The 25,087-nt window shown below is 38.8% G+C and overlaps 1 protein-coding gene and 6 non-coding genes across 7 annotated transcripts; 1 reads left to right on the plus strand and 6 right to left on the minus strand.

The window, feature by feature from the left end:
• Nucleotides 1-7,498: 7,498 nt before the first annotated feature.
• Nucleotides 7,499-7,602, minus strand: mir92a-1 (microRNA 92a-1). Its single transcript, NR_107201.1, has one exon. It is a non-coding gene; the product is annotated as a microRNA 92a-1 (primary transcript).
• Nucleotides 7,603-7,606: 4 nt separating this feature from the next.
• mir19b-1 (microRNA 19b-1) lies at nt 7,607-7,708 on the minus strand. Its single transcript, NR_107202.1, has one exon. It is a non-coding gene; the product is annotated as a microRNA 19b-1 (primary transcript).
• A 22-nt stretch (nt 7,709-7,730) lies between these two features.
• Nucleotides 7,731-7,832, minus strand: mir20a-2 (microRNA 20a-2). The gene has a single exon (NR_107203.1). It is a non-coding gene; the product is annotated as a microRNA 20a-2 (primary transcript).
• A 55-nt stretch (nt 7,833-7,887) lies between these two features.
• Nucleotides 7,888-7,995, minus strand: mir19a (microRNA 19a). The gene has a single exon (NR_107204.1). It is a non-coding gene; the product is annotated as a microRNA 19a (primary transcript).
• A 27-nt stretch (nt 7,996-8,022) lies between these two features.
• On the minus strand, nt 8,023-8,114 carry mir18-2 (microRNA 18-2). Its single transcript, NR_107205.1, has one exon. It is a non-coding gene; the product is annotated as a microRNA 18-2 (primary transcript).
• Nucleotides 8,115-8,422: 308 nt separating this feature from the next.
• On the minus strand, nt 8,423-8,519 carry mir17 (microRNA 17). The gene has a single exon (NR_107206.1). It is a non-coding gene; the product is annotated as a microRNA 17 (primary transcript).
• A 4,855-nt stretch (nt 8,520-13,374) lies between these two features.
• fastkd5 (FAST kinase domains 5) lies at nt 13,375-16,625 on the plus strand. The gene is made up of 2 exons (XM_023951002.1): nt 13,375-13,495; nt 14,057-16,625. Exon 2 carries the CDS (start codon nt 14,065-14,067, stop codon nt 16,471-16,473), a length of 2,409 nt encoding a protein of 802 aa, XP_023806770.1. The 5' UTR covers nt 13,375-13,495; nt 14,057-14,064; the 3' UTR covers nt 16,474-16,625.
• The last annotated feature ends 8,462 nt before the right edge of the window (nt 16,626-25,087 follow it).

A 25,087-nucleotide genomic window follows, 5' to 3' on the forward strand; every position in this document is an offset into this window, starting at 1 on the left:
TAAATAAAAAGATTCATTATTTACATGAATGAGGCTCGTGTCGTCTTATTGGGAGAAGCCGAGTTGAAACGATTTCATGCCACAGTACGTTTTTTACGTGGAAAAAACGAACGAAAGTTTTCACTTTTGAAAAGTCGAAGGATTTGAAGGACCAAAAGTCAAACCAGGCATTAGACGAAGGAGTTGAACATTTTAATAGCTGAATGGTTAAAATAGGTGAAAAATTGTAGCCGTAAGACGGCAAAAAGAATAAATAAAGAGAAACAGGAAAACAGCATTCAACAGCATGTCCCTTACTTGAACTCAATTATTCTGGATTACTGGAGTTATAGGGGAAACTATTAATACATTTTGTGTTAGGTCAATTAAATGTAGATACATTCTTTTAAAATAAATATTTTTAAATAAAACAAACACAATTTTATTGTGTTACATGAAATAGGGGCTTGAATCATTTTTCTGAGTGAAAAAAAACATTGCACCATTCAAATTTTCCTGCCCTCTGTTCTCTTTCTTCCTCATACAATTACCAATGACACAAAATGTGCTCCACTGATTCTTCCCCTTTCCTGCAATCACAACTGCACTGACGAAGGTGAATCAAATGCACGGGCTCAACGTGGGCGAGGTTAACATTCCACAGCGTTCCTTCATTCCACTACGTTGAGCCGTTCTGCAGGCTGCAGCCAGGGCTTACTCGCTGCTTCCCCATACTGCAGCAATTCTCGGGACATAGCTTGCTCGAGCTATGAGCTATGTGCTACGAGCTAACGAGTGCGTTAATAAAAGACAAGTCCTGAATATTATTATTCCTATTCCTAACCTACAATATCTGCTGGCTGTCCGTCTACCGGCCACACAAAGATGCTTTTTTATTAACAGATGAGGCGTTTTACAAAGACAGAAAGCAGCGACTATCGTATGTCATGCTCTGTTGTAAACCATGCAATGCAGGGGGCATGGCATTTCAAAGGCACTGATACGTACGAAGCGCTTGCCAAGGAAAAAAACGCTTCCTTAATGAACTCGTATTTATCGGGCGAGAACTGCAGAACCGATAGCAGGAAAAGAAACGCGGGGCGGCTTCAATAAACACTCCGGTTGTCCGGAGTGATCTTCTGCCCGGGACTTGACCTGCCGCGGGACAGAAAGCGACTTTCTGATGACAGACAGAATTTACGGTCAGTGAATTTAAACACGCATGTGCAGTGACGAATGTTTCAGAAGATATCCGATTGGCCCGTTCTGCATGTCAATCATGTCCCGTACCTCTCAGTGAGGATTTTGATTGGCTGGTGGATTTTTTAGAAGTACATTTTTTTTGGTTATTTATCTTCATGACCTGCGATCTACCTTCATGTTCTTAAAGATCGACCAGTCGATCGCGATCCACGTAATGAGCACCTCTGCCTTATGACTTGAATAATTGTAACTGTGGTGCGTTCAAATACAACAGGTTAATGATGGGCTGGGTAGCATGTAGCCCACTAGCCTTTAGATGTAAAGTGACTGCAAAAGATTGTGTTAATAAAAGACAAGTCCTGAATATTATTCTTCCTATTCGACCCTAAACTACAATATCATATACCGGCCAGCCAGCCTGTAGACAGAAAGCCAGCTGTCCTAATGCTGGAATGTCAAGCAAAAGAGTTCTGCGGCAGAGGTAGGATCTATGTCCGGAAATTCGCTGCGGTATGGCGAAGCAGCAAGCTTGGGCATCCTAAATCTTATGATATTTTTCTTATTTTCATTGAGACAGTAATAAATTGATCATTCTTATGTTTATTTTCCCTTTCGTGAACAAATGTGGGTCACAGAGACACGGAGGTTACCGCTGAAAGCGGCTTTTGCGTCCGGATGGAGAGCATATCCGTGTTTATGAATGACTAAATAATAATAATTTTTTTTTTTCGCACAAATTAATTATTGCGTGTGAATGAGATATTCATTTGTGGGAACAAGATATTCATTTGTGGGAACGAGATATTTTTTATTTTATCCATGTCAGGACATGGGCTCCGTAGTCCAGAGTTAGTTTGTCTGGTAAAGCCAGACACCTGACAATTTTTTCTATTATTTTTGTTTTTTTTAAATAAAGTTAAACCAAACCCTCCCCATTTCCTGACATAATCGCAATCCATTTCCATCATGGCAAGAACATTAGCGATGAACCAAACTGTTACTGTTTTGTACCCAAATCGCAAGATTTGCACTACTTTGACATTTCCCTTCAAGCCTCTTCCAACTTGGCAGAGATGCGAAAGTAGACAACAGAAAAAGAAAAAGAAGCAACCTTTTTTTGAATGAGCTAAACATGCACACAAGAACATGCATCAAATGCCCGGTGTGTACGTAGCGTAACTTATCTAGACCTTAGCAACTGAGTTAAAAAAAAAATGTGAATGCCAAGTATACTCGGTTCTTCTTCTATTCAGAATGTTCAGAGGTGCAAATGTCACAGTTCTCGAATTTGACTACAATAAAAAGAAACCAAGAGTCTATCTGTGGCTCACAAATGTGTTGTCTGCTGGAGAAACAGATCAAATTAATCCAAACTTCAAATATTTAGCCAAAAAATAGCATTAAAATATAATAATAATAATCTTCTCTTCATTGCCTGCTTATATATAAAACGTTTGCTTTCCTGAGCAAGCTACATCTTGTCTTACAAAAGAAACACTTTATTCTCAGTTGTGCAGGGTCGGTGCTTGTTCCTAGAATTTTCCAAACTAAAATGGGGGGTAGAGCCTTCAGCTATCAGGCTCCTCTCTTGTGGAACCAACTCCCTGATTCAGTTCATCAGCCACACACCATCTCTCTCTTTAAAGCTTGACTTAAAATGTTCCTTTTTGATAAAGCTTCTAGTTAAGGTTGGCCTGGGTGACCCTGAGCCATGCCTTTAGTTATGCTGTGACACACTGCAGAGGGGGGGAGGGTGGTTCTTGGATGCCTTTTGGTGTTTTTTCTATTATCTTCCTCACTGTACACCTTTCCTCTGCCTGCTCTCTTTTGCATCTACAACAGTGACCCTTGACTATTAACAGATCTTAGTTCTGCTCAGTCCGGATCATTTCAATGATGTCCAAGCTATACAAACGTGAGAGAAACAAACATGAAAACAAACATTAAAAACAGTAGGCATCTCACACATCTTTGCTTTCTTTCCTGCTTTAAGGTTTTTTAGTTTCCTTCGTTGCACTTTGAAGTGACTTTGGCTGTGAAATGACACTTCAAAAAATATCAGAAATAAATGTATAAATTATCATTCAGAGTTTTCAGAAGGATGATCATAAATTGTGCAAAGTTTCAGTTTTAATTTGTATTTCAAGGGCCTGTATCTTGGTATTCTTAAACCTTTCACAGTGAACTATATGATGAAACATTTTGGCACACTAAAGAACGATTTTTTAAATGAAATATGAGTTATTTTCACTGTTCATTTTCCTACCTGGAAGTAGGAAGACTTGGTTTCTGAGGCCCCCCTTACGCTGCTTGTGGGCGCCGCCTATTTCGTGTCCTAAACCTAGAGGCGGCAGCGTGTCATTTTGCCCACGAAAAACAAACAACATCCGAACTTTTACAAAGATGGATGTGCATAGTGTGCATTTAAAGGAAAGCATCTTTCTGATCACCACTAGCTGCACAGAGAAACTGGGTGTGTGTGCCGTCACAATGTGTGAACCTGCTCGTTTTCGTGGGTTGGGAGGGGCTGAAACTCGGAGAGCAGGTTTTTAGAGGAATAATCAGAAAAGTGTGACTGGATCAAAATACCACTTTAGGTTAGTTTTTTGTGATAAATTAACATTTTAATACACTAAAAAAGTTGATTTTGCATGGTATAGGCCCTTTAATGTCTTTGGTTTTCATCTACTATGACAGATTTAAAAAAACGGGGTTCAGACAGCAAATCAAAATGCCAGACATTTCTGTAGGTTGACCAAATATCTGAACTCTATCATTTCTTTCTAGATGATAACTTAGGTGACCAGTAATAATGCAAATCCTGTTTAAAATGAAAAATAAACAATTACCAAATAGCATCCAAAAACTCCCATTCTGAGGGGACCGTTATGTTTATGAAACCAGCTGTAAGAACAAACACTAAATTTCACTGTATCTCCACAAGAAGGGGTTAGGGTATGGAATAGCTGCAGGTAAAACATTCAAAATTGTCAATCTATTAAAAATGTCAAAGCAATTATAAAAAATGATGAAGTAAAAAGATATGGGACAGTCAACAAGACTCAACTTTATTTTGACCTTAATTTATTGTTTTCAGTGTGTCTAATTCTTCTAAATCTGTACAAATATTGTTTGTACAATTTTAATTTTGGATTGAAATAAACTAAGAGGCTTGGATTAAACAAATTGTAAATATTTCATCCACTTAAAGTCCTTTTTTGAACTTGCATGCTGTCATTCCTCATTGTACTTCTGTTTAATGCTTTTTTTAATCAGTTTGAAATTAATATTTTTGGGGAAAATCTATTAAAAAACAATTTAAATGTTAAAAGGCACATATTGTAGCTCATTATTATAATGCAAATGCTAAAATAAGCAACATAATTCACAGATGAACATTAATTATCATGTAGCAGCTGCAGAATTTAACAGCCAATTGGTCTGGTAGGTTGAGTTCTTTGGGAGTCTGGAGTCACTGAGGTGGTGAAATCCTTATTGAATTTCATTTGTGACATTTCACTAAACCTCGTAAATATTAAACTCCTGACAGCACACATTGAAAAGTCACTGGATCAACCAGGACATTAGGATTCCTCTTCTGGGAGGCGCTAATGTAAAATCCTGTAGCAATCCATCAAGTCGTAGCTCAAGTACGATGGGTAGTCGTTTCAGTCTGAATTGAAGAAGCAACGGCCCGTCACACAGACGTGCTGCTGCCACATCTAAAAATGCTTTGGTGCCCTTGCAATGTGGAGTCTACAACAAGTTTTTATTGAAATATTCTATGTTTTAAAAGAGGAGCATGGTGCAAGTTGATCCATCATGAAGTCAGGTCGTATTAGAGCCACAACTTGAAGTCCCAAAAGATGCCATCTTCCTGACAACCCACAATCATCCAGCAATCTATGTGTCATAAAGCCCATGTGATTGCCAAGACAGCAGGGTAAATAGGGGTTGTTAGAGCGCTAGGGCATGGACTGACGAGCAGAAATTCATCTCAGGGTTCAAGTACTTTCTGGATGTTTCTCATTTATCTTGTCTGTCAGGTAAGGTGGACATGAAAGGAAAGGTGAACACTCCGGTGTGGGACCCCCACTGTCAACCTCCTGCACGGTGGCAAATAATGAAAACTTTGGCGGATCCCCTGGATGTGTGTGTTTGAAGGTGGAGCTTCCATGGAGTCATTTGTCATAAGTGAGATGTAAGTTGGAACAGAAATCCCTGCACAATATACTGGTCAAAGTATGAAATGTGTGTATTTATATATTATACCTGCCCCCAATAAAATGTAGTTTTTTTCCCCTGTATAACTGTTATTACTTTGTCGATATCTCATCCTTTTTGTACAGTACTTGCTGCTTCCACTCAACTCAACTGAGCCACAAACATTAGATCACGTGTCAAACTCAGACTCGGGAGCTAAATTATGCCCGCAGTGAAATAACAATTGGCCTGCGAGATCATATCAAATGTGCATTAGAGCTGGCCCGCGGTACATACAGTACCGCTAATACTACAAATCCCACAATGCTTTGCTAGTACGTTGGCATACAGTCAAAACTGTCGAGCGCTCCTTTTTTCTGTTGACAGTCATTGACGGCCATGCTCCAGTCACATCACACAAATTATTATCAGCCTCCACAAAAAAGGCCAAACGAAAGATGGATAACAGGACGGTTCAAGACAGGCCTGCTAAAATAATAAGGTTTTCCTCAGCTCAGAGCCTGACCCCAGACATTGATGAACTTGCAACTATAAAAAGATGGCAGGTATCGGGCTTAGACCAATGTGCAGAGTAAATCAGAATGAAGCAAACTGAGCTTGAATATGTCTGTTTCTGCACTTGTTCTACTGTTAGTCACGCTCTGTTACCCCTTGTGCTAACTTAGATGACCCCACCCGTACATTGACGTGTTCTCCCTACCATGACAAAGGTGGATAAAGGTGGAAAGATTTCATGGACACCAGTGAGGTTCACAAATCATTGAAGAAAAAAAGTTAAGCGCACTGTCTAGTGGGTCTAGATGACCCAACTCCCAATGTCAAAGTGCCTAAGATAGCACAAGGGTTAATAGTTGAAATGCTGGATTTTTATTGAATGACACTATTTTTGGTTCTTTTGCTGATGTTTGTTTTCATATGAAAAGGTTAAATATTATATATCAGTTTCAGTTAATTTTCAATAAATTTTGATTTTGGCGCGTGACTTTACTTCACTGCTGAATTTTGGCCGACTGTGAATTTGAGTTTGACACCCCTGTATTAGATGATCAGCTGTCTCCCTCTGCTGGATAAAAGATTTAACTGCATCCATAAAATGTGTAACTTTTGTCAATAGAATCCGTTTCATGCGTTGAAACGTTAGAAAGGAAAAATGATAGTTTAGTTGAAAATATATTTTCACGTATAAGTACCAACCTTTATTTCTCACAATCCAGTCTGAAAATCAGTTTTTAAAGTCCTGTAGTTATTTTGAATTCAAGTTTCCATGTAGGATCTTACCTATAACTCAAATTTATCTCCATTTTACTAACTTTTTTTTAGGTTTTAGTCAAATTAACAATCCAAAATCTGCAAAGTCTTCAGTTTGTGTTTTGGCTAAAGCCAATTGTTTTTTTTTAAACATTTCCCAATTTTATAGTTAAAAAAATAATAAAATCACTACTTGGGTGCAACTGGTGAATAAGTCAGTCGTGCCAGCTGTCTTTGGCTTTAAGTCTAGAGTTTCATTAAGACTCTAAAATGCTATGAAATGTCATTAATAGCAGCTACTCAGGCTAAATGTTTTAATAAACCATCCTTAATGATGTTCTCGAGTGCAGCTGAGTCTGGGGCTTGACGAGTCATAAATGCAGAGAACTAATTATGCTTTAACCAGACAAAAATATTTTCATAAACACTAAACTGTTCATGTTTTTGGACCCAAAGAAATTCTCTGCCTTCCTAGAATAGTAAAAGCATTTAAAAAGTCTTACATTCTTATTTGGAAGGGGTGAATGTTGAATTTCACACAGGATTAAACTAGAATATTTTTTAGAATTTATCACTAAATTCCAGTCTATATGAAGTTGTGTAAATAAATCTGGCCTGGAGTGTAAATGCTAAACTAATACTGTAGCTAAATCACTTTGAGCAAAAACATTTGAAAACAATTGTATTTATTTAAACTCAAAATGTACATCCTTTGAGGTTTTAGACATTGACGATATAAATACAATCTGCAAAACCTGAGGAAGTGAAAAGCCCCCCCACATTCACATCATCCAAACCCGACACTGATCTCTGCTGGCGTGAAACCTGGAGTCCTTCACAGATGCAGAACAGTCCCCATGTCCTCAACAGGCCGGGACAAGTGCAATACCACCCCAAGCACAGAGCATTGCCACCTCTCCCAACCTGCACAGAAAGGGTTCGCTTCTGACCGCCTCATTTCAGTTCTATGATCAGTTTTGCATGGATTTGCACAGCAGTAGATTGAAAAGCTGAAAGCAAACCAGCAAAACTAACCAGAGACCCACATGCACAAACTAGGTCTGCAGCTTCCCATGAAGACGAAGGCTAGAAGTACTTCAAGTGCTCACACTGCAGTAGAAATCCACAGAACTACCTGCACTATAAGCACTTTAATACTACTGAAACCTGAGTGGATTTGAATCAAGAGGAGCTGTAGTGAGGGCGCGATTGACCGCCACATGGGAAAACCATATTCAGATGAAAACACAGGCCACTATCAGCTTTGCATAGATTTGCACAACGCATCTCTTCTTGCAGTGCAACTATGCAAAACTAACAGAGAACTGACAGTCTGTGCATCAACGCGCAGAGGAGGAAGATGAAAGTCCCAGCTCCTTATGCCAGAAGGAGCACTTAGGGCAGTAGGTGCTAGTCTATTTCACTATCTGCACTAGATGCACCTTAGCATAAGCACTAGAGACATGCAAGCAGGGCGTTTTAGCAGAGGCTTGTCAACAACTGATCTGAAGTCAATTTGCATTGAAGAGTCTCATGGCAGGACTTGGATAAAACTCAGCAACAATCAACAATACAAACACAGCCAGAATGTTTCGTTTTATGTACAACAAAAAGATGCCTCCCAAACACAACAGCTGCTCCGGAGCACCAGGAGGCGAAGCCTCACAGCGAGATGATGAGGTCCTTCCAGATGTGCTTTAACCAGCGTCGACGCTTTCAGTCCATTCATGACAAGCATGAGCCGGTGAATAAGCCTGCGCCTTCGGGTTCACATTATCACAACAGTGCTGAAAGTGCCTTCACTGCAGTAGATTTTTAGAAAACTACCTGCACTGTAAGCACTTTGACACTACAGTGACTTGAAACTGTTCACGTGGCATTTTCATTCATCCTGAGCGACGTCTTCAAGTCCACAATAAGCCGAGCGCCCTGGAGAGATCCATGTAAACCGGAGGGTCTGCAAAAAAAAAAAAAAGGAATGGCACAAACAGAGTCAGCAACATTAAATCTGTTATTTAGGGGTGTAAATAGTTTCAATACAATCAATATAGCTAGTATGGAATTTATTTCATTTATACTCCACTTACACACATTCTATTCAGAGACATTTTCCATGACAAAAATAAGATTTCCTTGTTTAGAAATATTTGAAAATCATTAATCCACAATACTTCATCGTTTACAGATTGACAAGTTAACAATAGCAGATAATCACCATGTAGTACACAAGTGAATACTTTAGTACTTCTTTACTTTAGGATTTACTATACAATCAATATGCAATATCATTTTGCTTTTTCCACATAACTGATCCGTCGGCATTGCGACTTAGAGAATCCATTCTGATGCATCCACTTGTAGCTGACTGGACCCACGTACGTCTCCGTCTTTCTTATCTGAGCTGGTATCTGGTTTAAAACTGTAGGGGTGGACAGCTTGGATATTGCTCACCATTTTTGCTGCCCCAATAATGTTAGGTGGGGGGAGTGAGGGCCTTTCAGCTTGCAGGAGAGTAAGTAAATAGATTGATGATGGGAAGTTGGGGTGGGCTTACTCCATACCGATGGTCCTGCCCACAACGCAGAGGCAAATTTCTAATGACCTACTGCCACACTGCATAAACTGTCCTAGAGAACTACATTTTTTTTGCTCTAAAACTGCATAATCACAATTAAAAGACCACTGCAAATTATTTAAAATATCAAAAGATGATCGGAGTGGGAATTGAACATTTTAACTCATTAAGTTTCACCTTCTCATGATATGAAACCAAGATATGAAGTATTTTTGAAAAAAAAAGTGGTGTTTGACTATTTTACGCTTCTTTATGATCGAATAACCCCTTGTAACCATTACAATTGCAAAAAAGGAAAGGTTCTCTGAAAGACCCCCCTCCAATCATATTTTTATTTATTGTAAAGGCGATCTTTTAATTATATTTATAGAATTGTATCCAAAATAAGAAAAAAAAAGGGTCTTTTTTTAGGTGCCAGTTTCTTTAAACAAGCAGAGGTTCACTAGATATTCACCTGAGTTTCGGGTGTGACTATTGCTGTGGAGTTTGCCGACCTCAATTTCCCATCATCCATCTGTTTACAGGCTGTCCTGGCCTCTTACAGCTCCTCACGACCCCAACCTAACATTAACGGAGCAACAGAAATGGCGAGCAACATTGGTACTATTTAGCTGTACAGTTTTGAGCCAAATGCCGCTGTGGATGAGGAAAACATAGACATACATGGATCTATTTGTCCACAAGCAGATGCATCAGCATGGAGCGAAGCAGGAAGCTTGCTGTCTGCCTGGTGTATTTTCTGTCACAAATATGCATTTTTGGTTCTGCTCCTGATTCACAAGGAAATCCAGAGAAACACAATTTTGCGCTTAATTTTCTTTCATGAGAAAAATGCCAAAAAAAACGTGTTAAAATTTTCATTGGAGTGTTGTAAGTTTTAACTTTAGGTTGTTATACCAGAGTAAACGTCTTTAAAACTTGCATCATGAGATCAAACATCCACAGGACTGACCTCATCGTTGTTATAATTTTTTTTATATAAATATCACTTAACAGGAGGCCGAAGTAACACTAAGTAGACCACGTGTGACTTTTTTTAATTATTTCGCCCAACTTTAATTCGAAACGAGGGCATGAACCCCAACTGCTTCAATCACGTTCATGTACCCCTCCCCCACGCGCCAACATGGCGCCTGTTCGTCCTCAAATTTAACGTTTAAATAATATATCTGCTTCTCAAAGGAGAAACACGGAGTCGCCAAAGCAACTATACCTATCTACAAAATAGAAAAATAAATATAGTTCAATAATAATAAAAAAAACGGACTGAAATGGGTCACCCGAACACAGCCACCTAATGTTTCATGTGCTGAGCCTGGCACCACGCGTGTGATCCGACCTACCGCAAACTTAACTAACAGTCCAAACCCACAACAAGCAGCACACATTATGCTAGCCAGGCGAGCTAGCTCATGCAACGAGCCAATATATAGTCCAGGATAAACAGGACTTTATTTAATTATTTATTTAAGAACTGTTACAAATCAGCCATAACAGAGAGGGTAGCCGTTAACAGGACAACAAACATGAGCTTTTACGAGTAAGCTTTTAATATGTTTGCTCACTTGTAAGCTCGCGAAGTTAAATTAATAGCTGCCAAACCAGGGCTAAATGAAATATGTTTATAAAAATTTGTTTGTTTTTTTAACCATATTTTTTCCAACCACAGAGTAGTAAGTAGGCTGCAGTTTGGCTAATGTCAGCGGTGTGGTTTCATGTAGGGTTAGCATTAGCAGTTTGCAGCAAAGGCGCGCGGCCTGCTGTAAATCCATGTGCAGCGGCTTTGTTCTGGAAGCACTTTTTAACGTACCACCACACACAAACTGCCCCCAAAAATGCGACATCAAAAACTAGCGCGGAACGACAGCCTCAACATGATAGTTTTACATTCGTGTTCGCCAGTAAAGTGAGTAACGATTAAATTCAGTGGTGGGAATCACTTCCCCGAGGTGCGGAGTTGGGGTGCAGCACCAACACATGCTTTTCAAATCTCCCTCATCCTACCATGGAGGAGAGGTTGCCATGCGCCTCAACGGCGTTTCTTAAAACGTGGAAATACGCCATGTAAATATTCCCTTTAAATTAACGTTAAGAAGTTCTCATACCCCCTACAATTCAGAACATTTCACTTTGCTGACGCATGCAACAAAAAAGCTAACAACAGGTTTCTTGCCAATAACGCGCGGAATAAGACACCAGCTTCTAAAAAAAAAGAAGAAAAAAAATCCACCATATTCACTCACTTGTTTCAGACTTACCGTTTACTCACAGTAATTCTGGGATGTCTGCGGAGCTGCGACGGGGAAAAGTACCCGTAAGGAAACAAAAAGTAGAAAACCATGTGCTACTATTTTGGTTTGCAACGACTTTTGAAGCGTAGTAAGATTGCGAAAGTGGCGCGAGTCCACTCTGGGTTATACCATGTGGTGAATGAAGGGCGGCTCCCATCCAGAGCAGCTATACCTCAACTTCATTAACATAAATCAGCCACTTCCTCTGTAAATTGCATTTAGAGAGTTGACGTACTTTCATAGTATTTATATCAATAAAGAAATTATGAAGTAAATGTACTTATATTACATCCGTAAACATGAGTAAATTTTTCGCAGAATATAGTTATTTTTGTAATAAATGTACTTATATTACAAAAATAACTATATTCTGCGAAAAATTTACTCATGTTTACGGATGAATTAAGTATAGATTAATAGATTAGATTAATTTTAGTATATATATATATATATATATATATATATATATATATATATATATATATATATATATATATATATATATATATATATATATATATATATATATATATATATATATATATATTGCATTTACACTGAGTTGATTTTTTATGTAAAAATCAGCATATTTCCCTTATTTTAATTTTGAAATGTTGACTGTTTATGTGCTTCAATTTGAAAGTGTCCGAATACAAAACATTATTTTGAACAAGTAAGTCTTCCATCAGTCCTGAAATCAACGGATTCAGTGGACCCAGCACACAATTTAAGCAACTTGAAAGTGAAGGAAAAACAACCATTTTCACCCCCAAATATTGGACATGTATTTTATTAATAAATCAAACTAGGCTACTTAAAAATTGCATAATTATCATCAAATGTGATTATTTGTCAATCAAGCTTTAGAAAACCATCATGATTAAATAATAATTTTAATAATAAATAATAATAAATTAAAAACATTATAAATGCTTGAGGCATATGTTGGCCCCTATTTATTTATTGTTGTTTAACTAAAATAATGCAAAGAAAATATTCCAAAGACCAGTCTCTTTCTTTACAAGTGATTTTGCTAGTCAAGGCTAATTTAAAAAAAGGGACAAAACTTATTTATAATAAAAAAAAACCCTGTCTACAGATGATCTAATATTTGCATAACATGCCAAACGCTGTCTTAAAATTTTATATATTTTTTAACTTTTCTGTATTTTTTTGTTTGTTTTTGCAAGTGATAGAAACCTAATAAAAAGTCTTTAACGTAAATATTTTTCAAATGTTTTACAGCTGAAGTCATCATGACACCATGAAAAAGTTCTTCATATACAGGTACCACGATTGGTTACTCTGACTCGAACTTTACAACATTTTAGCTTTTTTATGGTTCCAAAATGAAATAACTTGTAGCGCTTCAAACGCATTTATAAATGGAATTGAAAACAACTCAATTCATTCAATAATTAACGGAGGACAAACAATGGTGTAACAGTTTACTTTGCTTTTTCAAACATCACAAAATAAACGGTGAAAATGCAGATGTAATTATGCTTAAACAAAAAAATGAATTGTCTTCACAATGCGTTGTTTAATAATGGCGATTAAACTATAGGGAAATACATTTTAGAGCTATGAACAGTATTAAAAAAAAGACTTCGCGTTTCTAATTTGGACCTTTTTATTACCCGTAGGTCAATACTCCTGACGGATGGCTGTTGTAACCGGAAATGGTTTCCTGCCATAATATAATACCTACGCAACGACTTCAAGTTTTATTAGATCTTTATTGAGGGCCTATTCAGTCATGTACAAACCATTTATCATTCCTTATGACATTATAAAGATTTAGAAACCCCTTTTTAATCTTGAATCAGAATGACAAATCTTTTACAGAGCACTTTTACTTTTATTTTGAAAAGATTGCTGCCCAATTCCGGTGTAATTTCAGACCTCTTCGAACAGTGAAGCATCCGTTGACTTCCATGAGGTTCTTGCTCGTGTCCTCCGTGGACTGTAAAAGGTGAGTTCAACAATAATAATAATACATTAAACTGAACGTTATGACATTCCTATTAGACATTCCTATTTTCTCTTTGACACACAGTAATATTTTTTCACAGACATGAACGAACTTAGGTTTACCCTCTGCTAGCTCAAATCGTTGTCATTAAGTTTAAGTCCTTATTTTTGATTGTTATTTATTTTCAGCTGTGCTAGCTAAGTAGTTGTTTAAATACAATCATTTGACATCATAATACTGCCAATAAAGTTTTACTGAAAACCTCTGAAACATCCCAAGTAGGTCACATGATTAAATACACCAAAAAGGTAGACTTTTGAACATTGGGACTAGCGGTCAAAAATGGCATGCAATTTTATAAAATATTATTAAATAAGTACTTTTAAATTATGCCAAATAATACCAAAGTGCATGGTGTTTTTTCTTATTATTGGCCGCTCTTTTGGATTTTTCTGACAGACAAAAGAGACATTTTTTAAATTCTTTTTGTAATTTAATATAAGAAACATTCCTATTTTCTTCAAATTGCTGTCCTTCAAATTGCTTTCTTTTTCATTTTAGTCTCCCACATGATGGCGGCCCGAGTGCTTTGTCGGCACGGTTGCAGAGTGAACTCTGTCCATGGGTTCAGGAAAAAGTTTTCCCAGGCTGAAGACGTACACCTCAAACTAATAGAGGAGACTGATCATCAGGAGGAGCAGAAAACGTTGTCACGCCAAATCCCTTCTCCATCCCCGTACAGACTGTATTACAATCCTTCATCTTATTACTACCCTTCAAGGGACTCTGCAAATTCCCACAGTCAAACAGATGACCATGAAGAAGAACAAAGGCCATCTGACGTTGTACCGTCTTTCAGGCAACAGAGCAATCGATACAGCGTGAGTTGCTCGCGGCACCTTTCAAGCTCAAATAAACTTCTTGATTTAGCTTTCAATAAGGCCCCTGAAACGGACAAAACGTCAGTGCTGCAAATTCACAAAAAGACAGTAACACCAGATGTTAAAGTAAATCCACGTGCTTTCCTTAAGACTCGACCGGAGTACGCTTCCACGAGTCTTGACCTCACTCAGCGTCCGGATCCGGTTGAATGGGTCGAGGTGCTGCCTGTTCTTCAAAACGTGTCCTTGTTAAAGGGCAGAATGAAACCGTCTGATGTGTCCCAGTTGCTGGCCGAACTCAGCAGGTTGCACGCTGACAAGATGGCGCTGCTGAGAAGCGACCCGCGCTTTCTGACGCTGCTCCGATACTCCGTGAAGCACCTTCGCCTCTTTTCCCTCTCTGAGCTGCTGGAGGTGCTGCGATTGTTTGTGTGGGTGGAGATGCCGTCCTCCCACGCGATTTTTGAGACTTATGAGGAGGAGCTGAGCCAGCGGGCCAAGCAAATGACTTTTCAAGAGCTGTTGTTTGCAGCTGACTTGTGGCGCTGTATTGGAAGGCAGGTGCCTCAGTTCTTAGAGTACCTGTATACTTCAGTCCACCTCCATTTGGGTCAGATCAATGTCCCTGAACTGGTGCACCTGCTTTATATCATAGGTGAAGGGAGACACTGCCCAAAAGACTTGGTTCGCCCGCTAGAGCAGCTTCTTATGCATCATTTACATCTATTGCATCCTGAGGAGGTCGGCACGGTTTGCTTAGGCCTTTTCAAATCCCAAACTTCAGTTTCTGAAAGCGCAGTGACTCGTATTGTTGACAGGGCTCTGTCCTTTGTCAGTGAGATGAGCAACTTTGGGATAGTGAACGTGCTGAAGTACATGCGCTTCAGTTATCTTTTTCACAAGCCATGGCTGGATGCGATGGCGCAGGAGATTCCCCGTCGGAGTCACGGGATGGGCGTTCAAGGGCTGATGCATGTGACATTAACCTGTTCAGCTCTTCATTACCGTAATGATGGAATCCTCTCTGCTGTGGCTGAGAGAATTCCTTCCCTGGCGCCGCATTGCAGAAGTAAAGATTCCTGCAAATTACTGTGGGCCTTTGGCTCTTTGGGGTTTCTCCCAACTCAGAGTCCGGGTTTCTACCCGAGCCTAACGGAAGCCCTGAGGCAGAGGAAAGCTGAGTTTCAGCGGTACCCAGAGCACCTGCTCACAGGTCTACTAGGCTTAGTGTTCATCTCTCAGTTCCCAGAGGACCTGGTTGCATTAGCTTTAAGCCCCGAATTTGTCCACTTAGCATTGAAACGCTCCCAGCTGGAGCTGAAAAAGGACCTGCTGACTTTAGATGGAGCTGTGGCTCTGGAGCTGCCCCAGTGGACCGGCCCACGATTGAGCCGTGAACTCAGGGAGGAGGTGGCAGAAATGCTGTGGACATTTGCACAGTCAGATGTGTGCCAGAAACCTGAAGTAGTCGAGGCTGAAACTGCTCTACAGGATCTGCTGGGGGGAGAGCAGTTTGTGTGTAAGCGGATGATCCTGCCTCACACTCGCTCCATCGACCTGGAAGTACACCTGGACTCCACAGGACAACCTATACCTGTCCTCCCACCATGTTCAGCACATAATCCCGCCTCCCCGGTTCCTTCTCATCAAGACTGGGAGAAGTTAAACACAGGAATAACCATCACGGATGAACTCATCGGACAATTATGTAATTTAAAAACCACTGCACATTCTTCTGCTCAGTCCTCCATAATCAAGCCTCCATCTCTTCAGAGATTTCTTCCTGATGAAGGTGAGAAAGTGTTTGAGTCCGTGCTGGACCTGACGAGTGGCATCACAGAGAAGTCTGCCAAACCTATCTCAGCTCCCCAGGACTTGAAATGCTCTGTTAAAGTAGCTATCCAGGTTCCCACCCGGAATCACTACTGCACGCAGTCACAGCAGCTGCTCGGCCTTCACGCCATGAAGAGGAGACACCTGAAGCTGGAAGGATTCAAGGTTGTGGAGCTGGGCTTTCAGGAGTGGTCTCAAATGCTCAGGAAAAGCAGGACAGAGAAGCTGGCGTATCTGCACTGCAAAATCTACGACTGTCTGTAAGAACCAAGAAAGAAATGTAGAACTTTGGAAAATACTGTTTCTGGTCTAATTGATTGCTATTTGAAATGCTGAACACTTTTGTACGTGTCGAAATGTAAAAACGGACTGTACAGACATGGAGATTAAAAGGATTCTCTTCTGTTTTTGTCTAATTGTGGTTTGAAATCTGCATTGATTTTTTTTGGTTTTGTTACTTCAAGCCTTTTCTGAACAAGTCTAATTCACAAAAAATGGATATTTTCAAAATGATATGTTTTTGTGAGGAGAAGATATGACATTTTTTGTTTTCATTTTAATTAGTCACGATAAGGAAAGGATTTTGAATTGGCGGCAACATTTAAATATAAAGAGACAAACTTAGATTTAGTTTGTACATAATTTTCATCAAATGTTAAAAGGTTCTGACATAAATATTTTCAACCTTTGCTCTACAAAAAAGTTACTTTTTTAATTTACAGAGTTTTTTATGAATATTCTGTAGAATAAGAGTTATGACATTCTTTGGTTTGTTTCCTACCTTTTCTAAAAAGCAGTTTTACCGCAATTAAATACCCTCCCACTTGAATTCAGTCACTAAATGGTCCTGAAAAGAAATGAATGTTTGTTAAAATCTGAACAAAAGTGTGTGTGCCTCACACATTCATCAAGTGGCCTTCAGTTGTTACTTTTGAAAGAGATTTTGCACCACAGCTTGTGGCAAAGAAAAAAAACTTTTAGTCCTTGCAGATAATCTTATTTTGAACTTTTTTTTTAAAGGAAGTTGGAACAAAGAATGTAATCTGTCATGTAAAATGTATACAAAATAATTTCTGTTTGCTGTTACCTGAAGCCACATTTTGTGCAAAATGAAGTTGAATAATTTTAAAGGCTTTCCTAACCCTTGTGCTATCTTAGATGACCCCACCCTTACATTGACGTGTTCTCCCTACCATGACAAAGGTGGATAAAGGTGGAAAGATTTCATGTAATCCATGGACACCAGTGAAGATCACAAATCATTGAAGAAAAAAGGTTCAGAGCACTGTCTAGTGGGTCTAGATGACCCAACTCCCAATGTTAAAGTGCCAAGGATAGCACAAGGGCTAAAGTAAAAGAAGTTGCTCAGTTCTGTTTTTTCAGGTAATTTTAGCAGTGGGTGGAAAATGATGCTGAAACCGTTTCAGAGACAGGCTGCTGCTCAGCTGACCCTGAGAGATGCATCATTTCATGGAGGAATAGAGCTGATCTTCTCTCTCAGACCCTTTAAGCTGCAGAAAGATGGCTTTGATCTAGAGGGTTAGGAGGTGGCTCTACTGTAATCTGATTACAGGGATGCTCACAGTCCCCTTTTGTCTTTATATCAACGTCTTTATTTCTTAGTAGGTAGAGGTGGAACATCTTTCCTGGGATTGCTCCTGTCATTTATATGAAAATCCTTCACTGATTTTGTGGTGAAATTTTTGAGTCGTATTTTACTCTGCAAGAGCAGAAGCATCTGCATACAAAATCCCCTTTTCCTTCTCAGTAAGCCAAGGAAAAGCACCGGTAAAACCCTGGCTGGTTACAAGTGTGGGGTTTACCTCAAACGTCTACCTTTTCTTCCTTTCCGTTTTATCCTTCCTCTTCAAAATCAATTATGTGTTTACATTTTGAATTGATAATCCTGGTCGGAAACATTTAAAGATAGAAAAAGAGTCAATAATCATAATAGACACAACAAAACACTTTTTCAAAAAAAAAAAATAGAATCTTTAAAAAGATAATTCTTAGCCAAATGCAGGTTTTTACAAAAGTCTTATAATATGTAGAATAAGAAAACAAACTTGCAAAAACTTTAATTTGCGATTTTCTTTCACATCATTTTAGTTTTGATTATCTGATTCAAATCACATCGTTCCGGCTTTACACTGTCGTGTGTATTTGTATAAGTGAAGAGCAGAGTACAGTTCTAGGAGGGAAAAAAAAAAAGAATTCAATCAATTCTGAAGGACTCCCCTCCTATGAGGAAGTCCTTCAGGGTTGATGAAGGTGTTCCCATGGAGGCGGCTCATCTCGCCTCCTTCATCTGGAAGAAATAGAAAAAATGAAAGCAGAAGGGCTTGTTATGCTCTTCTCATTATAATCCAGCAGGGGGCAACATTTACCCATTCAGTAACCAGATATGGATCATGAATCAATTTGGTCCCGAGATCCTTGATCTGAGGAGAAAACTGTTTTATCTTCTATAAAGAACAACTGCAAGGTTAATATAACATCAATCATGTGTGGAGGTTCAATTTGAAGCCAAAAGAGACCATTAATATTTCATGTTTTTGTTAATCATAAGCTATTATTTAATAACTGTATTCATTAAATATTCACAAAAACAAGTGAAAATGCTGCTTTGAGAGAAAGCAAACTCCTGCTAAGACTGAAAGAGCCCCACAAATACTTCTGGTGCTCACAGATCAGAAGAACTACAAAAGGGAATTTATATTTGGCTGCTTTCAAGTCAGTGTCATCCCTTGCAGCTACAGATTTCACACTTCTGGCTGTGCAAGAAGCTCGCTTTTGAAGTTGAGATCATTTAATTTCTCATTTAGCACCAATTTCTTTGGATTCCAATGCAGCTTGGTGAATAGTGTGATAAAACTATTATATGTGTCAACACAAAGTAGACAATATGCTCTCAGGTTAATGCTAACAAAAGCCAGCGTGTTCAAAGGGACTTCCTTCAGATGACTTTTTTGAGAGTATGTAGAATACTAGAGGGAAAAAAAAAATCTACAATGAGACCATTAGGCATGTTGAATTACACAAGTGAGACCGGCACCACTGATAACAATTTTTTGCATTATTAACCTCCCATAAACAAAACTGGGTGAAGACAGAACAATAATTAGGCTCAGACGATTTTGTTTTAAGTGTTACCAGTGTTTCAGCAGTTAATACAGGAGCCATTTGTCGAGTGAGCGCACACCCACTAATCCAGTCCCAATTTGCATATAAATTCTTTGCTTTTCCCAGGCTTATCCTGCACGTGTGGATGTCACCTGCGATCCGGCATCAATATTTCACATCATATCAATGCAGCATTAATGTTTTAAAAGATAATTCCAGGAACATTTCGGTGTCAGAAGTGACAAGTTCCCATAAAACGTGATGAGAAAATTCCACAGGGGTGAGTCAGATTTCATTTTTAAAAAACTTGAAACATCTCTTTAGTGTTCACAAGTGAGTTAAGTTGCGGAGTCATGAGATATTTAACATTTTGCGCATTTAACTGACCTATGCCTGATTCCTGAGTATTCTGCATCAATCTCTCTCAGGGTAACTTCCTTTTTGGCCTCCCCGACTGCATTCAATAGTGACTGTGGGTTCTGGCCTTTAAGATTCCAAACACACAGACGGCGCCTGAGCAACTGCTTCAGGGAGAAGACTGATAAGGAGTGTTTGCGCTCAGCACTTGTCTTAGCTGCTATTGACAGACATAAAGAGAACTTAACTTCAAGCCTAAGCGCTTGATTTCTTCATATATCATGGGAGGAACTTCTTCACCCGGAGAACACAGCAGATATCACTGCAGCTTTTGTTCTTATGGAAAATAAGGAGAACGTTTGTCACGGACCATTAACCGGCTTTGATTTCCCCCTGCAACCGAAAAATATGTGGCAGTTATTTTGCTTTTTTTTTCCTTAAAAAAAACAAGACGTAACTGTGGAACATTGCAAAAACTGGCGATCCGGTTCAAAAGTTGAACAGAATTGAGCAAACACAAACATGCTGTTTTATTTTAAATATTCACTTGATCATGCATCAGACACTGTTTTAAAAGGGCTGCAGAGAGCTTCCAGAGAAAAACAGCTTTGTGTTTTGATTCTAATTAACATGATGGGTATTTCTGCCTGTATGTGAGAAGTTCAAAATGACACTTGTGCAAACAGCAGTGTTGCATAACAGAGTTACTCTCCCTGTACACTCATCATTTGGTCACACAGATCATTGCAACTCAAAGCCGGATGCATGTTCGCTGACAAATCACAATGCGACTGAACAACACAATCTCTGTTGTGCAGCTTCGCCATGACCTTTGTTGCAGCCATTGTACAATAAAACTCCCCAATACTGCTAAATTTGTCTGATTTCAATCAGAATACTTTATTTATCCCAGGGGGAAATTGCATTTTTAGCAGAGTCCTGATCAAACAAAAACCCCAGACAAAAATTTTAACAAGCAACAAACACAGAAAATGTTACAAGTGCATCATCACAGTGCTAATTAGCAGTGTGCAAATTTAAACATAAAATGCTGTCAGGTGATTTTATGAAGTAAGCAGGTTTTCATAGAGGAGTTACACAATTTTATTGCAACAGGAAGTAAAGACGTTCCATGGCGCTTTGTCCTTGTTAGAAGCCCAATCCAATGAAAATTGTGTTTTTAACATGTTCTTGTAACATTTTCTTCATGATGGAGGACATATAAGAAGAAAATTAGGATTAAAACTGCGATTTGGGGTATTTCTTTATTTTAAAGCAGATGAAAAAGCTGGGACGTAGAATACACACTGGGCAGGCCACAAACTCCCTGCTCTCCTCCATTCTGATGCATCCTCTAGCTGACAACTAGATCCATGAACGTCTTTGTTTTCTTCGTCTGAGCTGACATCTCAAAACTCTATGACTGACGCTTTAATATCACTCGCCATTTTTGTTACACCGATAACGTTGGCTTGAGATTGTGAGGGACTGTAAGCTAGCAGAAGAAAGTTTAAACAAAGGGGTGATGGGAAATTAAGGGAGGCTTATTCCGTGCCACAACTCAGAGGCGAATATGTGATAAAACTCCTGCCGCTCTGCAGAAACATGTGTCCTAGAAAACAACACAGGTTTTTTGATTTGGCTAAAAACAGCAAAATCATAATTAAAAGACCACTGGGAACACTTTTGAAATAGATTCAAAGATGACTGGAGTGGGACTTTAAGGAGAATCTTAGCCTTGCTGTCCGTGTGCTTTGGTCAAGTAGCTGGTGGAGGGGATTGGTGGAGTTGCCCAGGATGCTTTGCAGTTTTTGAACTATCCTTCTCTCAATTTAAAGGTCGTTTTTTTTGTTTAAACACAATGATTGACAGTGCAATCCTTTTTTTTTTACTAAATTAAATCAGAAAGATATTTTTGTGTTCATCTTGTGCTACTGACCATTAAAGTTGGATGATATTAGCCACATTACACTCTTCAAATTGATCATACCCATTGCTGTTTAAATAAATAATTAAAAAAAAACTTACAAGTCAAAAATCCATTAGTAGATTTGTTTTCCGTCTGTGTGAGCTGAGAGTTAGGGGTGTCATATCCCTCTGAGCCCCTAAAATGCTTTGAACACTGGACTGTCATCATGTCATATAATATCATCATCACATCTGTCCTCTCCTTTGATCTTTTTGATATGTATTTTGAATTTTCTGTTCAGTGCTCTTCCTGACACTGCCCCCTGCAATTACCAGACTTGGGACAGGCACAAGCATTAGTTGTGCCCTGTTGAGGCTGAATTTATCTTTTCTTATGTCTTTATATCCGTCTGTTCATCCTTTACAGTTTTTTCTGTCTTTTATTTTTATTTTTATTTTAATTTATTATGTTTTTTACTTGATTATTTATTCATTTATTTTCTGTGGCATTCTTGTCCTTTTTATTTATTTTGTTAAGTTTGGGATTTATTTGGGGGTGGGGCAGTTTCCGCCTCTGGAGGGGGGCATTGCCCTCCTTGCCCATGCCTATTGATGGCCTTGCACTCTAATTATGCTTATTTATAGAAAATAAAAGACACATCTGTTAGATAATATTTGTATTCATCTCTATCTATAGCGAGCAAATAGTGGGTAGATGCTAAAACAAAAAATAGAGGAGAGATTTTTCGTGATGGACTAAATCTTTTCCAGCTACGTCTTAATGTCTGCCTAAATGTCATCCTGCACTCGAAGAGCAGGTATTCCTGGGGCTGCAAACAAGAGGGGGCAGGCAAGCAAGCATATTGCACAGAAAATTGTCACTTCCAGGAGACCTCCTACAGCTTCCACATCCACTCACCTACTTATATGTTTGCAATTTCTTTGTCAAACTAAAAAAAAAAAGCGTGATTAAAAACTGATGCACGCACGTACACTTGCAACCCTAATCACAGAAAAGTTCCCCTATAACACATGGAAATGAAAACACATTTGTTTAGAATATCCTGCAAGTGTTTATTTTCAGTTGGAGACATTGATGGATTTATTCATGTTAGGATATTAAAGTTTCATACGGCTGAGTCATTGGAGAAAATATTAAACATAACACACGTCAAGATGCTCATTCTACTGGACAGATGCGACCTGAGCTGAGAAATTCATTTTTAACAATCACAGCACAGAGTTAAAAGGTAAGATGAAATAAAGCTATGTTGTTTCTCTTTCAGCTTTTCCCATCAGGGGTCGCCACAGCAAACAAGTCACATGGTAAACATGGCAATGTTTTATGCCGGATGCCCTTCCTGACGCAACTCTCTCAAAGCAACCGGGCTTGGGACTGGCACAGAAGCAGAGAAGGGAACAAGGAGCAGCCTGGAATCGAACCCAGGTTTCACAGACGGAAGGCGCCGCAAACCAGCACGAGCTAAACCGGCTCCTAAATAAAGCTATAGTTGACTATATTAAGCAGAATTTTCGGAAGTTCCTAATAACTAATTTTCCTGTTAATTATTCATACTTGCCCGTAATTATGTAAAAAATGTAAAAGTTTTGCTGCCAAGAAGTTATTAATACAAGTTTTCTCTCAGCCCAACCTAACAAAATCCCAAGTGTCCCAATTTCTCATGAAGCAAAGAAGCACTAGTTAAAAGGGGAAAAAAAATCAATTTAATCTTCACTGATAGCTTTAATCTTTTCACATATTTTAGGACTACAGGCAATTCCTCTCAAGTACCTGTATGCAAACGGCACTGCGGAAAATGGGAAAACTAAATTTAAGTGTAGGTCACGGGAATATTTCAAAGATCAGCTGCAGATTTCCAGGTGTGCACTTCTTTCCTTCTTTTTTTTCAAAAACCAATGCATATTCTACCTAAGAATTGTAGTTTTACAAGAAAAAAATGGAACATATGACTAAATAATACGATCTTATCTAAGGTTTCAAGAAGCCTAATGCTGCTGATCCCAAACACATTCATTTGCATTATGCAATTAGTTATGCAATTACTTATTAAATGAAGACGCATATTATCTCTCAGTGGTGTTCAACCAATTAAGACACAGAGCACTAATTGAACCTGTCCTCATGCTGGTAACGCACTCAGAAACCTCCTCTCTATTGATCCTAACTGACAGATTTAGGGAGATGTGTTAACAAGTGCGTGAAAATATCACATAGAACAATAAAAGGATCAGGTACAAGAGTGGCAAGACGTATTTATAGAGGCAGCGACACACATTTATCTGGAAACGCTGCAGCGAGTGCAGCTGGTGAAGGAGTTCTGTCCCTATGCTCGCTATCATCAAAAAGCATGCCTGGTGAGACGGATGATGAGATATCTGCAGAATCTAAAATCTTTCCAATGTTCCAACCTCTGTTTATGAATAAGTAATAAGTTTTACAGTGCTTTCACATTGTCTTGACATTTCAAAAACATTGTGCACTGCTGCACAGAATTTCATTTTCATGATCTTGCCAATGAGCGGGGATGAAAAGAGGAAGATGTAAATGATGTCAACATTTTATTTTTGGCTCTCCTTTTCTGCAGTTCTTCTTTTCTGATTCAAACCTACCTTGTGGCAATATTTGTAACCCACTTTTATTCACATGTAAAGGCATTTTTTCCTTCAGCCCAGGCTGGTTCCACAGTGCTGCAATCACACTAAAAAGAGCATTTAAAATATGTGCACACATATCAAAAGCCCAAACTGAGCAACAAAGAAAGATGATCGGTAAAAAAAAGAAAAGGGGCCAAACGTCAGGGCAGGAACAAACTCAGACTGCACATTCAAAAATGGGAGCTATTTCAAGTTGCCAAGAAATGTCAGATTTTAAAGAAACTGCTGTCTTGTTTTGCACATGACACTTTTTCTTCAAGATAGAAGGCCATCTTTTTGTTGTTTTGATCTCTCCCTGTGTTTTTTTTGTGCATGCTCCAAGGAAAAGAAGGTCGCTCTTCAAACCACATATTTAATGGATCTGACTGCAGGAAAATCCAAAGTCGTTGACCTCATTCTCGAGGATTGATGCATTTTGGGACCTTCTGATCAGAAGAGCCTGTGAATAATTTCTGTCTTTGTGGTTTAATGCTTATCAACACATCCTGCTGCTGATTAGGCGCCCGTCCTGCTTTAATCCGGACAACTTAATTATACGCAAGATCTCAGACTTCCAAGGACACTCTTCCTCTGAGTGTGGTAAATCCATACCAGGGAATGAAATGTCATTTTCTGTCAGTCTGCTGAAGGGGTTAGAACAACTGAGAGAAAAGCAATTTAACATTTTAACACGTGAAATGACCACCTTTTGTCTTTATCATTTTTCTTTTGAAATTGTAAACATGTTCTAACTTTTAAAAAGTCAAACAGTGATATTTTTTTTAGCCATTTCTGACCTCCTAGGTCATCTGCGTTTGCATTACAGATATCTAAC

Source organism: Oryzias latipes, chromosome 21 (assembly GCF_002234675.1).
Source record: "Oryzias latipes chromosome 21, ASM223467v1".
Classification (NCBI taxonomy): Eukaryota; Metazoa; Chordata; class Actinopteri; order Beloniformes; family Adrianichthyidae; genus Oryzias; species Oryzias latipes.

Coding starts and splice junctions, on each gene's coding strand:
- fastkd5 (XM_023951002.1), top strand. CDS start 14,065: ATGATGGCGGCCCGAGTGCTTTGTCGGCACGGTTGCAGAGTGAACTCT.